At 38.6% G+C, this 14,795-nt stretch overlaps 1 protein-coding gene across 3 annotated transcripts in view; it reads right to left on the bottom strand.

Moving 5' to 3' along the window:
• The window catches only part of ABCC4 (ATP binding cassette subfamily C member 4 (PEL blood group)), a 220,666-nt gene that overhangs the window by 13,439 nt on the left and 192,432 nt on the right, over positions 1–14,795 (bottom strand). For all 3 annotated transcript variants that reach the window (XM_090023501.1, XM_090023518.1, XM_090023509.1), the window contains one exon: positions 1,400–1,534. In XM_090023501.1, coding sequence (XP_089879627.1) covers positions 1,400–1,534 — 135 coding nt within the window. The remainder of the gene's footprint in view (positions 1–1,399; positions 1,535–14,795) is intronic.

The raw sequence follows: 14,795 nt of genomic DNA, 5'->3' as shown, positions 1-14,795 counted from the left end.
CCTCCTATCAAATTGTGTATTGTCAAAGTCATGACAGGAGAGTTGAGGGGAGGCCTATCTTGGTGGGGACTCAAGAAAAACCCACCCTTGGATAATTGGGAGCATTACAAGTGAATAATGCAAGGGAGCTCCATGAAGAAACAGGAAGGTCTTATGGTTCAACATGCGGAATGCTGCCTTGTAGAATTCCTTGTATTTTTTCGTCCTACTGCCCCACAGATGTTATGCTGGGAGAAACAGTAGTCACTAGGCATGTTCAGACATTGCCCTATGGCAATGTTGCTACTGTCCCATGCTTTAGAACTTCCAAAAGCACAGCACAGTAACTGTTCATATTGCACCATACAAGTGGTGCACAGTTATTTTTAGCAGCTACTTCACCATAGTGGCATGTTATAATGGGAGAGCCTGCCACTACAGCAAAGTAACTGCTGGCCACATGTAGGCATCAGATGCTACGTTGCCATAGTGCATCACTACAGCAATGTAGTGTCATGTGTAAACACACCCACTGAGTTCCCAACTTGAGATCTCACATCATATTAGCAGAAACTCTGAGCACTTTGAAAAACCACTAGAGATAATGAAACTGTGCTCTGGTATCTAAAAGGTGCTAAATTCTCTGAAAAAATAGGCCACAGGCTAATTAAATCAGGGCTCTCAACTTACTGAATGTTTTGTATCTCTGTCTCATCTTCACACTTCTCTGACCCCACCTCTGTCTTGCGAAAATAATTTAGTCTGTGTTGGTTAAACACCAAGTTTCTATAGCAAGGAGTTCAAGAGAATTAAGGAAATTGATAATTCTTCATTCAGAGAAGGTCCGAAGGGAGCAGAACATATAAGGAGACACGCATAGAACAATAAGGGGCTAACAAAACATGAACACTGGTCCTTAACTGAGCACCACCCAAGCTGTGCACAAAATGGAGCATGGGACCTTTTGGACAGGCAAACATGAAATACATAATTAAAGACTGTTCCATAATGTCTTAGTGCACACAGGGTCTTAGATTTAAGGTTGTATATGCATCCTTAGTTTGGATAACTAACTTCTTAGTGCTTGACTTAAAAAAAAAAAATTAAAAGAATTTAAGTTTGCAAAGTCATAGATGATTAACAAAGACCAATGTATGCCAGCTGATTTATACATACGTGTAAGTGCACACCATGCAGACTAATCTGGCAGCTCAAGATATTTATCATTTAAAACTCTAGATATATATTATTTTAAATCCCAAGTAATAAAACACTGAACATAAGGATTTAGAAGTGAAAAGCTGACGGATCTTTAACTAAAGCAGAGTGTATTGGGCTGGCTCCAATGCTGACTATGCTAACTTGTGAAAAATAACCTGTAGAGATAAATTTAAACTTAATTAGCACATCTTCAAATTACCCGTTCTGCTGTTTCAAACAGAGCAGCAGCTTCTGCCTTGCCCACTTGTTGCACCATCTTGTAAAACAGGCTCTCTCTCTCTTGTAACAGAATGTATGGCTCATCGTATTCTTTCAGTCTTCCTGCATCCAAAACCTGTTAATCAGCAGAAACAAATCTATGAACACATGAAATTCTGAAACATACATTACCCTAAATATTACAATACAAAGGATGGTGACTGGATTTTTTTAAATATATACTCTGATTTATTGTTAAAAAAGGACAGAAAATTGAATACCTGAAGGCCCTTTATTGGGGTGGTAGTATATTTTCTTTTCTAGACTATTTGTACTATTTTCTAGGGTCCTACAGTCACATTATTGGTTATATGAATGCAATCAGAAATTCTTCAGAATATGGTAATTCATTAATGAAGCAAATTAAGTGGCTAACAAACTGTAGCATTAATTTTGTAATAAGAAAATTAGGATGGCATACTGAAAGTGAACCAAAGAGTCAATACTGAAGGTATTTAAAAAAAACCCTTGTTGCTTGGTTTAAGTGCATTAGGAACAGGGAAGCTGCAACAGAACAGCTGGGCCTTTTGGGCTTCAGGGTAGAAGTGCAATTAAAAAAAGACATTGCTGAAAAAGTAAATTATCTCTTTCATTAGTCTTCACTACATAATATTGTAAATCACTAGGACTAGATGATACAGGCTCATGAGTTCTAAAAAATGCAATAATAAAGTGACTGAGCTGTTGGGAAAGATGTTCATTCTCGCGTTTAAATCAGTCAGTCTGTTGAAGAACTGGAGAATATCAAAGTATATAAAAAACTGTACCTATATTTAAATAAAAAGGTGTACGAGGTGATTTGGGAAATTTACAGATCAATAAATCTCAATCCGTTACCTGCAATTTGGTTAAAATTATAACAGAAATATTAAATATGTGGTAGAACCTGATATGATAACATTTACTCACAATTCAATTTTGTGAAAGAAAATTATACCTCACAAGTTTACCAAAATAAGTGAATGGGACAGCCAACAAGAAAAGAACAATTTAATAATGTTTTTGGACTTTGAAAAGGCAACTGAAGTAACAAAAATAGCTATGGTACAAAAGAAAAAAAATCTAAATGAATAAGAAACTAAGACAGAAAACTTAAATGGACAATTTTCACACTGGCAAAAGTCTAACAGCTGGGAGCCACAAATACTAGGACCATAAGTATTAATCTTCAGGAAAAGGCATTAAATAGCAAGGTGGCAAAACCAACAGATGACGGAAAAGTATTTAAGATTAGACCAAGGAAGACTTCAGATAAACCTACCCAAGCTAAAATAAATGAGCAATACAATGGTAAATGAAAGCCAAAACTAACAAATGTGACAACATGCATTATTTTAATTAATCATACACTTTATGGGATTCTAAATTAACAGCAGTTAACAGCAATTAACAGACTTAGGAAAGAAACACAGGCATCATAGTGGGAAATCTGAACACTGTTTTAAGTGCAGAGCAGTCCCGGTCAAACCAAGGCTAGGCACAGACATTCAAAAAGCCTGAGGTGGAAGTGATCTAACTTACGTGTTTTACTCTAATCACTCTAGGTTAGATTGCTACCAAATAGAATGGATGCTTGGCCTTCAGTGAAGAGGGCAACACAGGCTACATGCACTGGCTGAGGCCAGCAGGTTGGGGGGTCCCCCTGCTGAGTATAGCCAAGTGCAGCCCAGTTACAGGGCCACCCCTGATTGGCTGCTGGGCAGGGCCAAGCACACCTTCTCCCACTACTGGCATCTGTCAACTGCAGGCAAGCTATGGAGGCAACTGGGCTCCCATACCCTGCAGCCAAGTTTGCTACCTGGCACTGCACCTGCTCATGGGTGCATGGGGAGGCTCTGAGTGGGCTCCTGCATACTGATCCAGGGCCTCCCCATGCACCCATGAGTGGGCGCAGCACCAGAGAGCCCAACTAGGCTGTGGGGCACAGAAAAGCACCCTTCCCCCATTAGCAGGGATCCTGGTTTTCTCTGATTAAAAAAAATCCCCAATTTTCAGGTTACAAAAAGTAACCCCAAACCCACATTTTTCCAGGATCAAAATGAAACACCACTAATACATAGATATATGTATAGTGGTATTTCATTCTGATCATGGAAAAATGTGAATTTTGGGTCACTTTTTTAACCCGAAAATTGGGGATTTTTTTTTAATCAGAGAAAACCAGGATCTCTGCCCATCAGCAACAGCCTTAGGCATCTGCAGCCAGTCTGCTCCCTGGCACTGTGCCTGATCATGGGTGCATGGGGGGGGCCAGAGTGGGTTCCTGCACATCCACCCAGGGACCTACATGCCCTGTGAGTGGGCACAGAGCCAAGAAGCTTGACTAGGCTGCAGGGCACAGAGGAGCACCCTTACCACTCCCCCATCAGCTTCAGCCACTGTGCTGACTTGGCTCTGAGAGAGCTTGGGGACAGAGCAGCCAAGGGTGGGCTGCAATGGCACCTCCCTAAGAGTGGGAGGCTAGTGGTGGGCCGCAAATGCCTCACATGCTAGTAGACTGTAATTTGAGTTGGGAGGGGATCTAGTACAGAAGTTCAATAGACCATTCTAAACTAAACTGCTTAAGTCTGATGCTACTTCCATCTAGGTCTATCCTGGACTGGGTTCTGCCATTTTTAAACCAGTCTAAGTTTGGTTAACTTCTGTTGTATTACAGGTTTAGATTGATTTCTGATCACTAATACTGGTTTATATGTAATGTCTGTACCTGGCCCATATGTTCAGATACATAAGGAATGAGACAGAACCATGCAGAAAATATTTTTTTCATACAATAAGCCCTTGGTATGGCCAGCACCAGGAAAAACAATCAGAAACATTTTCTTGAGATGAAGCATTTCTACAGAACCAGACTAGGTATTTTTTAAAATGGGTCATATAATAATGGCCTTTACATAAAACTTATTTTTTTTCTTTTTACTTTAAATCCACAACAAGGCTATATGGTTTCTTACTTAAAATACAGAAACATACACTAAAATCAGCATTGATATGGCTGAAACAGAAGAGGCACAGGAACAGGCAATAAGAATGATTGGGGGGCTTGGAAAAATGTATGTGGATATTTTTTTTAAACCCAAGATTGTTATACACCCTTCCCACATGAGAATACATCAAATGCATACATATGCCCAAGAGTGGCTACAAAGTGTAAATGGAAAAATGTTGGTATTATATAATATACAAATGGGTCTTAATATATACTAAATATTCAAAGAATGCCACCTATGCCATTTAAGGGCACATATGGAGACATCTCAGTATACTTAGCACTATCCTATTTAAGGATAAATTGCACATGTAATTGTCTTTGCAATCTTTCAAATATTTTATTTATATATTATTTATATTACATATGAACACAGAGAGCAAGTCATAGTTAAGAACAGCTTTCTTTAGGATTCAAAGGTAACTATTATACGCACTACCTACATAATCATTAAAATATCATATAATTTTGCATTCCATATTAGGCATCTTGAACACGATGTGGGTTTTTTCACTAAGTATAGTATTGCAGCATGTAAACATCCCTTGTGAAATTAAAGAAAAAGCGCATTCTCTAAATATGCATCCTTCATGTGGAATGCGACAGAGAAAAGAAAGGTCCCTGGTTTACTACTCCTAATGCTATTTTTAACTATAATTTTAATATTGTTTCATATTATAGTATATTAATAAAATATTGTAATGTAAATTGCATTTGTACTTTATAAGTATTTAAATTATGCAGGGAGGTGTTTAGCCACGTTAGTTTGAAGTTAAGCAGAAGGTAGGGCAGGGTAGCACCTTATAGACTAACTGGTTCAGAGAGTCAAGTGTGCCTGAGAACAACTGAAGCCTGGAGAGGTAGCATATTTTGACTTTGTGTAATGCTATACCTACGTAAAACTGCTTTTTACTATTATTAAATTCAGATTTTGCTAATGAGGCACAGAACTTTGAAAAATGCAGAAAACCAACCAATCAACAGTAACTGGAAGCAAAGTATCTCCTCCAACGGGAGGGGAGAAGCCTACTCCATTTTTCTTTTATAAATTTTAACTGGGCAAATTAGCAGAATATCAGCAGAGAAGGGGAGAACATGTGCATGACTAACTTGAAAAGCAATGTTTGTATTTAACATATACAATTTTAAGTACACATTCTCCTCCAATCTTGAGGAAAAAGCACCTGACTATAGTACAAAATGGAAGACAAGGTCAATGGAATAGAAAAATGTGTAACTTTTTAAACAATCACAAAGGAAAAAACCAAGGCAATACTACAGATAAGGCAATATTTTAAGTTATTTTCAGAGGGTCCATTATTCTTTGTTTATTAATGTGGGGGACCCCCTGTCAGTTGCTCTGATTGATGAAGTAGTGGGTAGAGCTTATGGTAGTGGTTTTGGCTTACAAGTATGCCTGAGATGTACTCATTTGAAAAGACCACCTTTCCTTGAATACCATACTATTGATGTAATTGTATTCATCAGTTATTGGTGAAGCCCTGTTGATATAAACAAATGAGCTAGGGACAGACAATATTTGCCAGTCAGTCTAACCTGCAAAGTTTGAAGCGATTTGGAGATGGATAAACATTCCTTTTTCATTCCAGAAATGCAGGCACATGCCTGCAGTGGCTCAGACTAGACTCCAGGTGGTACTAGAGCAGCCCTCCTTTCCCTTCCACAGAGCTGAGCTGAAGGCGAGGGGGGCAGGATGCTCTGATTATCCCAGCAGGGAACTGATAACAGTGTTTATCACCCATAACTCAGTGTTCATCACCTCATTAAGAAAACAACAGAGGGACATTACCAGCTACCTGCTGATTCTGCCTTTGTCACAGCGTGGACTGTAGCCAGCATGTGGTCTGCTAGCTAATACACACATACCTCTCAGCAAGACAGAGGGAAGAGGGGGATTCCTGCTCAGCAGGGAGTGTGTGGAGGGGGGTGGGAGCAGCCTGCATGTCTCTGCCAGAGCTGCAGCCAGGGAGCAGAGTGGAGGGGCCAGCTCTGCTGTGGAGCAGAGAGCCCTGCCCAGCCCAAAGAGCATGCCAGGATGCTGGGGGAGTCTGGTTTATCTCAAACTCAGCAAGGGGTCTGGGACAGATATAGCATAAACCGGTTTAGCCAAATCAGTTAACTCTGATACAACATTCAACCAGGTTTATCTCAGACTGGTTTAGGCATTTTCAAACTGGTTTATGTGCACTGAACATCTGTTCTGTTACAGGTTTAAACTAGTTTCGGATTACTTAAACCAGTATGTGTGTAATGTCTGTCCCTAGCCATGGAAACAGTTAGCCAGTGTCCCCAAGCAAGTACTCCTCAGCTTGAGCCTTGTTTCCCTCGCTTTGGTCCAGATCAGCTTTAGTTTATGAGCAGGAATTCTATTTTTCTCTGATTAAAAAAATCCCCAATTTTTGGCTTAAGAAAAGTAACCCCAAATCCACATTTTTCTGTGATTAAAATGAAACACCACTTATATACAGGTATTAATATAAAACATCACATATATACAGAACTAATTATTATATAGTAGTGTTTCACCTTAATCCCTGTTTATCAGTCATTAGTTTTTTTTTCTGGCTGTGAGGTAATGGGAATATTTCAGTAGAATTACTGAAGTTTTCATATATGTTTTTTGCTGCTGGGTTATCATTCACCAGTGTGAACAGTGATTGATAGTTGAAAGATGGAGGTTACAGGAGGGGGTTATTTGGTAGTTAAATATTTAGGAATCATCAAGTCATGTCTAGGGTAAGGGGAAGGTACTCATTTTTGTGTGGATGCTCATATAAAAATCAAATAAATAAAATGCTTTTGCTATGGTTCTGTTATGCTTATTTCAAATTTCATATACTTCAATTTATAGGCTTATTAGCATAATAAGGACTATGTATGAACTTGCATGATACTACATTGCAAAGAGAGGCAGAATCTGATCCTTAATTACTGATTACAATATTTTTGATCAAATTTCATAAGAAGCACAATTTCTATCACTAAATTGGCCTAGACAGATTCTAAAGTAGCTGCACCTGCTGAATTAAGTGTAGGAAAGTGAGACAGACTTGTAGTAAGTAAGATCAGACAACAGTAATTCAGGTACAGAAGAGAATAGTTCTTTCTCTGAACTCGAAGTCTGACCTCAACTTTTTCCAGAAACTGACATGAAAGTTATTTGTGGCATCTTGGACAAATCACATTTCTCAGTACCTGAGTTTCACAAGTAGTCAGATACAGAAAATAATCCCTCATGGAGATGCTGGAAGGATTAACTGCCCACAACATATTTTGAGATCCTAGACTAAAAAACAATGCATAAGCCCAAAACACTGGGTGTGTTTACAGGACACACGGTGGACTGTTCTATTGCACTTCATTACATCATAGCAAAAACGTCACTTCATCAATTTACTGGATATTTAGTCCATGATTTTTGTATAGACACTGGATTTACGACACTTATAACCTGTTTAACATCTGGCTCCCCAAGTAAACCCTCCACTTTTTACCAGCTGTTCTCATTCCCTCCCCATCTCTCATGCATTGACTACAGCTACATTCATTCCCCTTTCCCTGCCCACCTCCCAGCTGTTTCTCACCTACTGACTACCTCAATTTACATTTTAGCTGACTGGCTTTCTTGCATACATACTGGCCTCTGGCTGCTTTACTACTCCATCCAGGAAGAGCACAGACCATCTGCAGACGCTTCCTCAGCCTGATGAAGGGTATTTGTATCCAAAAGCTTGCAAAGAAGAATTTTGCAACTATTTGAGTTGATCTAATAAAAGAGATTGGATTTACCCAAAGAACTTTGTCTGCCTATGTCCTTAGATCAACACCCCAGTAGCAAAGATGCATTAATGAACGTGTAGACGCACCCAGTGGCAAGCACATTATGACCTGATTTTCCCTTGCTTTGTGCCTTGGGCAGCCAATTACATTTGGGCAGAGCAACACTACAAGGAGCCATTTTGATTTGGCATCATTTTTACTTGCTTTTTTAAAAAGCTTGTTCTAGTTCTGTGTACACAAGTATACTAGAGACAAACCTGAAGGGAGACAAATCTTTGGGCTAGTACTGTCAATACAGTACTAGAGTTCAGAGACTAGAGTTCTAGTCTCATGAGTAAAAGTTTATAGGAGAGAACTTCAATTATCACATAGAAGACTAAATAAACTTTAATTTAATGGAAGACATCCATTCACCTTCATATCCGAAGTACAACCAATTATTACTGAGATCTATTCTGAATGATATTTGTACTGAGGCAGCATTGGCCAGATACTTTACAATTTTTTAAAGACGTGTAAAAATGTATGCCAGCTCTGGAATAAAGCTTTCCAAATACTCTTCATCCACATAATGTTTTAACTCAGTTATAAAAGTATTCTGATACCTATCATCAGCCTCATCACTCTTCTTATTTTTGCCAAGAGGGCTAATGGTATTGGATATAAGGCAGGAAAGCAGTTTTTACATCCAACTCTTGTTTGACAGAAGATTAACACTGAAAAAAACTAGGTTTTAAATAAAAAGTTAAAAGAGAAAGCAGCTATTTAAGTTTGCAGTGCTCCGCAAAAAAAAACAAAGTAAAGAAAAAAAATGTGAAAGCAGAGTTTTATCAACAAAAATGCTTCCAAATTATTTTTTTAGGAAGCTAAAAACGTTTTCATTACAACTTTTATTTATACATACACGCACACACATACCCTCACAAACCTGGTTAGTTTGAGCTTTAAGTATATCTTCATGGACAACTGGTTTCATATTTACATTTGCCATCCACTTAACAAGTAGAAAAGAAATCTGAAAACCTAAAATACCACATAAAGAAAAACTATATTAAAGGAAAAGTTATCAAAGGTCTCTTTGGTAAAGTGAAGAAGTGGAAAGCAACACACTGAAGGTCAAGAAAGTCAATTTTATATAGAACAAGACTGGATTCATGAATCAAAACATAAAGGAAAGTATATCTTTAGGCACAGTATTTACTCTTCCTTTTGCATACCATTATGTTAATACTAATTTTGAAAATGAATTTTCTCATTGAAGTAATGCAGTTAGCGCAGATCACATAAGAGAAACATCACTATTGAAAGGAAAAAAAAGAAACCATACAGATATTGACAGTGATCTAATAAATATTGTATAAAAATGGTCCAAAAGATAACAATAGAGTTTTAAGTTTATTTTCTAACTTTCAGTGGCAAAATCATACAGAAAGAATAAACAGTAATAAAACATTGAACGAAGTCAGAGTATAGGATAAAAGTGTTCAGCAAAAGAAAGATGAGATGGCATGCAAGTGTGTTCCAATTAAGGAAAAAATATTATTCTCATTCACATTCATCCTCACTTCATAGCCAGAGAGAAAACCAGACCATTAAGGACTGACCTAAATGCTTTTATTTCCTCCTCAAAAGGGAAATAATTCAAGGAAATTATCTCTACTAAATAGGTCTTATTTTAAACTTAGATAAGGCATCTCCAAACAAATAATTATGAAGTTCAAAACTCTAACAGGAAATAATTGTTAACCGATGTTTTCTTCAAAGGACAGGGCAAAGTGATCTTCCACAAAATCCTAGGAGAGGCGTGTATTTAGGACACACTGGACACACAATGTCTATACATTGCCCTATGGCGACATTGTTACCACTGTGCTTTAGTAACTGCACCATACACATGGTACATGGTTATTTTTAGCACCTACTTCACCATAGCTGCACACTATAACTGGGTAGTGCGCTGCTACAGCAAAGTAGCTGCTGGTCACATGTAGACACCTGTGGATGCTATGTTGCTATACTGTGTTGCTATGGCACCCACTTTTGGCTCCATCATAATTATAAGAAATAATTTACCCAAGACAGTATATAGCTTTGTGAGAAATCAGTCAGTAGCTTGTCTTCTATTTTGAATATATTCAGATTTAAGTATGTTCAGTCTTTTCCTCCTCCTCATGGTTTGCCAGGACTGATTATAAATAGTCAAAATAATTCTTATGAGAAATGTCCATGCATTTCATTCCAACTAGCACATGTTTACAAACATCTATGCCAGGGCTGTCCAACTGACAGTTAATATGGCTCCTGGGCTTCTACCCAGTTACTCCTCATATTATTCAATCCACAGCTAAGCCCATGATACCAACAGAACCCATGGTACAGTGAGATGTGGGGGCCACCTGAACGTATGGTGCAGGGGAAAGAGGGACACCACCCAAACACAATGAGGTGGAGATGCCTGCAGCCCTGTGCAGTGCAACAACTGTACATTCACCTACATTTAATCTGAACGCTCCCTAAAACCTTTCAGGGATCAAGGTCAATTATGCCACTGCTAAGAACAGCCAAATTTGATATCAAACAGTGTTAAGATTTCAGTTTTTGTCTGCAGATTCTGTAGTCACTGTACAGTGTTCAGTATAACAAGGCCGTTATTTTGAATACCTGTTTTTAATTGTCTTAATATTTCTCCACCAACCAGGTAGGAAGGACAGTGCTAGGTGATGAGTCAGGGCTGCTATTTTCCATTGGCTTTCTGCATACACTTTCTCTGTGCCTCAGAAAATGTCCATCTGGACAGGAAATCTATTAGTCTCAACTTGTTTCTGACATGCAACTCATCAGAAGTTGACCTACTAGCCTTAGTGGATGAAATGCTCAAAGTAGGGGCTCCCTTCTTTGTAGGCTTTACCAGTAGGTGCTTAAGTCTACTCTTTTTCTGGTCTCTTCATTTGATTGTATGTAACTACAGCTAGCTGTTATAATGGCACAAAAGTTATAGCTATGTAGAATTTCTGTACTAGTACTCACTGTCTAAAACAACTCCCCATATATTCTATGTGGACAAAGTATCCACTTAGTAGTCATGGTGGATATCTTTGCATTCTTCAGTTTCCCCCAACCTAAAATATATGTAACATACCACTATAACACACAATTTCTATTATGCAATATACAAAGGTCTAGTGCTGCAGGTATGATGGTATGTTGAGGTCCTTAAAAGTGTGGCTTGTCATGCCCTAAGAACACTAAATATTTAGGGCCTATTCTTCTATTTGTCCAATGCCAAAGCAGCAGTGATTTGGTCCTCTGCTCCTTCACTAAAGTGCACTGAACCAGTGATCCTTCTGTTTTCCAGTTCCTATAATTTCGTGTTCATACATTTTTCGCCTTTTAAAATCAGATATGTAAACCTGCTAGTTCCTCAAAGAATGTTCAACTTCCTCACAACTGTGGCATACATTCTTTCTTTTAGCAATGATAGTTTTCATTAGTGTAGACAAAACGGCTTTGGGGCAAACCTTAACTCTGTCAATTTCTTCTGTTTCCTGAAACTTGCCATAACCAACCAGAATCTATTTGCTTAAGGTAGCAGTGGCTACTATGTCCTATTCTGGACAACTATTAAATGTAAGCATAATTTCTGAAAAAGTAAAACTTTTTGTAGATTTGGTGGTGTGATGACATGGGGATATATATTATTGCCTACAGAGGAATGTGATATGACTACACATTACAGACTCACAGTTACCAGAATTCTATGCTATAAATAAGAAAGAAGAATTTGTCTATCTGGAATTTGTCTATACCATGCTCAGATATATCCTGGTAGGGTACGCCTGGACACACCCCACTCCTGCTAGCACTTCCAAACACGTCTCCTCTGGGGCTGCTCTCAAGACTTCAGTATCCACCATGCTTGAGAGCCAATGTGGAAGGGATGCCCTTGGAATGTTTCCACAATTCTTTGTCTAAGTTTGGTGGGTGCAAGCAGGAAACGATGGATAGGGTATGCTTCAGACAATCCCTGCCAGGTCATGCTAGAAACACCATGTAGACATAACCCCTGGATGCACTGAACACTGGCCTTTCTTCTTGTAATTCAAACCCAAGACCACAGCCAGATGCTTTTAAGTGAACATATTGCTCAAGAAACAGCAACTTCCTGTGCCCCCCATGGAAACTCTGAGTCTGACTTGTTCTCTAGCATAACTATTTAGCAGTATCAATTTCTTTGAGGTATGGTTTTACACTTGGCAAGGTAAATTCAACAATCTTAATCTCTTTTCAAGATCAGCAGGATTTTGACAGTTTTGCCTTAGAGACTACTGCTAATTTTCTTTGGCTTCATATGGTCTGCCACATTTTTCAGCTGAAAGTATGTTATCAGTGACTTTAATGGTATTTGTTAGATATCTGGGGCATGCCACATACACTTGACACGTCCATCAACACCAGGCACAAACTTCAAGATGCCATCAAATGATGGGAGCTGTACCAAGTCCTGAATAGAACAATTACATTGGTTTTGACTGTGATGTGCCAATGTTCCTCCTAGGACAAACCTGAAGATTCCTGACTGGAGGGTCTTGCACCATCCCCTTATCTGCCTCCTCCTGCTCACAGGTAGCCCGATCACCACATTTTGGGTTTAGGAAGAAGTCTGACACCAAATTTGTTTAGATTTGTACAGTCTGGGGGTTTTTTTTGTCTTCTTCTGTAGCAGGAGGTAGGTAGAAGGGTGGGGAAGGAGGGGTGGCCCTTTTCCTTGGCTGTCTCCAGCATATTTTAATTACTTTTGCAGCAGCAGGATGTTAGCCACCATGGTCCCACTGTTTTACCTGGGACAGGCTAGGGTGTTATGTATTGTGGTTGTATTAGTATTGACTTTATACTTTTTTCGAATAGGTTAAACAATGCATTTTTATAGAATGGTTTGAATAGGGGTGATCCTCGTTCAGACAGGGAACTGGACTACATGAGCTCTCAAGGTCCCTTCTAGCCCTACTTTTCTATGATTCTATTATTAAAAATGCTTCTTGAGCTAAGAGAATACCAAAGAGTAAGTGGATGAATGCACTTCTCTCTCGGGGAAATTAAATTGCAACTCAACATCAGAGGAATTTGAGATTGTAAAATTTGGTCTAATGCTGACTGGCAGCAAAAGCAAAGTTACAGAATTCTCTCCCACATGCCCAACTCTTTCCTAGGGCCCTTGAAAGCACAGCCAGCCAAGAAACTGAACCTTTCAAGTTCTCAGCTTTCTTTCAGCATATTAGATGTGGTACAAGTGAATCTAACCTCTGGAATCCCAAAGAGCTGGACAGGCAAGCAGCAGGAACCATGACTGGTCTCTAGTGAAGTTTTACCAAAATCTAAATATCCTCCATGAAGTATTTTCATTTAACTGAAGTAATTATTATTGGCCTTCTTTCCCAGACTTTCAAATCTGACCTTCAGGATACATGAAGTCTGGACATGCAAATAATTTACTTGTGATTTTACTGAATGGAAGAACACAATAGTGCTTCCAACTTGTTTCCATTTTTTACTGATAAGCCCCCCTAAATGATGTTTCTTTTTTGTCCCTGTGGCATCTCATCACCTACTTAGCAGAATCAGCTACACGTGACAATTACTTGCAAATTTCTGGGTCTCAACGTCTCTTAGTTGACGGACATTGGTGTAATCCATTGCACACATATTTGCAGTCTTTCATTAAATAATCTGTTTTAGCAGATATCAATGACACTACAGTATATTGCCTACTGATATTTAATTAGTTCACAACCTGGGGATAGATTCTGTGTTTTACAACATAAAACTCCATACGGTTTAGACTCTTCTTGCAATTTTGCCCACTTCTTGATTTTAAAGTGAACATAGGTCTGCTTGCAACTCTAAAACTGCCCTGACTTTTCAAGATACTTCAGGCTTTTCCCACTTACTGTATTCTCCTGCATCTTGTCAGCTGACTTATCTTGCTACCTGTTGCATAAGCAGAGCTCCTGACACAAAGTGGTGCTTGAATGACTCAGTATGTCCTATAGTCAGTAGTTCTCCACTTAAGAAATGACTCTAGACACATCCACTCAGGCAGAGAGAATCAATTTTACTGATGAATGTTCATTTTCTATGTAGAACTGCATTGCAACTAAGATCATACATTTCTGCAACATCAAACTGCCCACACAGTCAGCTAAAGAGAAACTGTAACTTGTAATGCTGACATCCAGTGATGTCCAAAGATAAAAGAAAACCAATAATAGAGTGAGAAGTTTCAGTATTCCCTCAATATAAACCAATAGATACTTTAAATTTAAAAAACAAACAAACAAAAATCCTATATATGAGATCCAGATTTTCTTCAAGAGAAAAAGGATACAATAAAGAATGTGTAATACTGGGTGCGTCTATAGCAAGTGCATCACTTCCTGGTTGGCATGCTTCTGAAAACTCCAGGGCTTTTGTTAAAAAAGACATTATGTTACTTCTGCTTAATATTTACATGTGGAATTGAAGCCAAGTTGCTATAAAAGCTCCCGATAGA

Source organism: Crocodylus siamensis, chromosome 1 (assembly GCF_052110815.1).
Source record: "Crocodylus siamensis isolate JL-2025a chromosome 1, ASM5211081v1, whole genome shotgun sequence".
Classification (NCBI taxonomy): Eukaryota; Metazoa; Chordata; order Crocodylia; family Crocodylidae; genus Crocodylus; species Crocodylus siamensis.
Note: the sequence above shows the minus strand (reverse complement) of the source record. Positions and strands in the feature narration are given on the sequence as shown.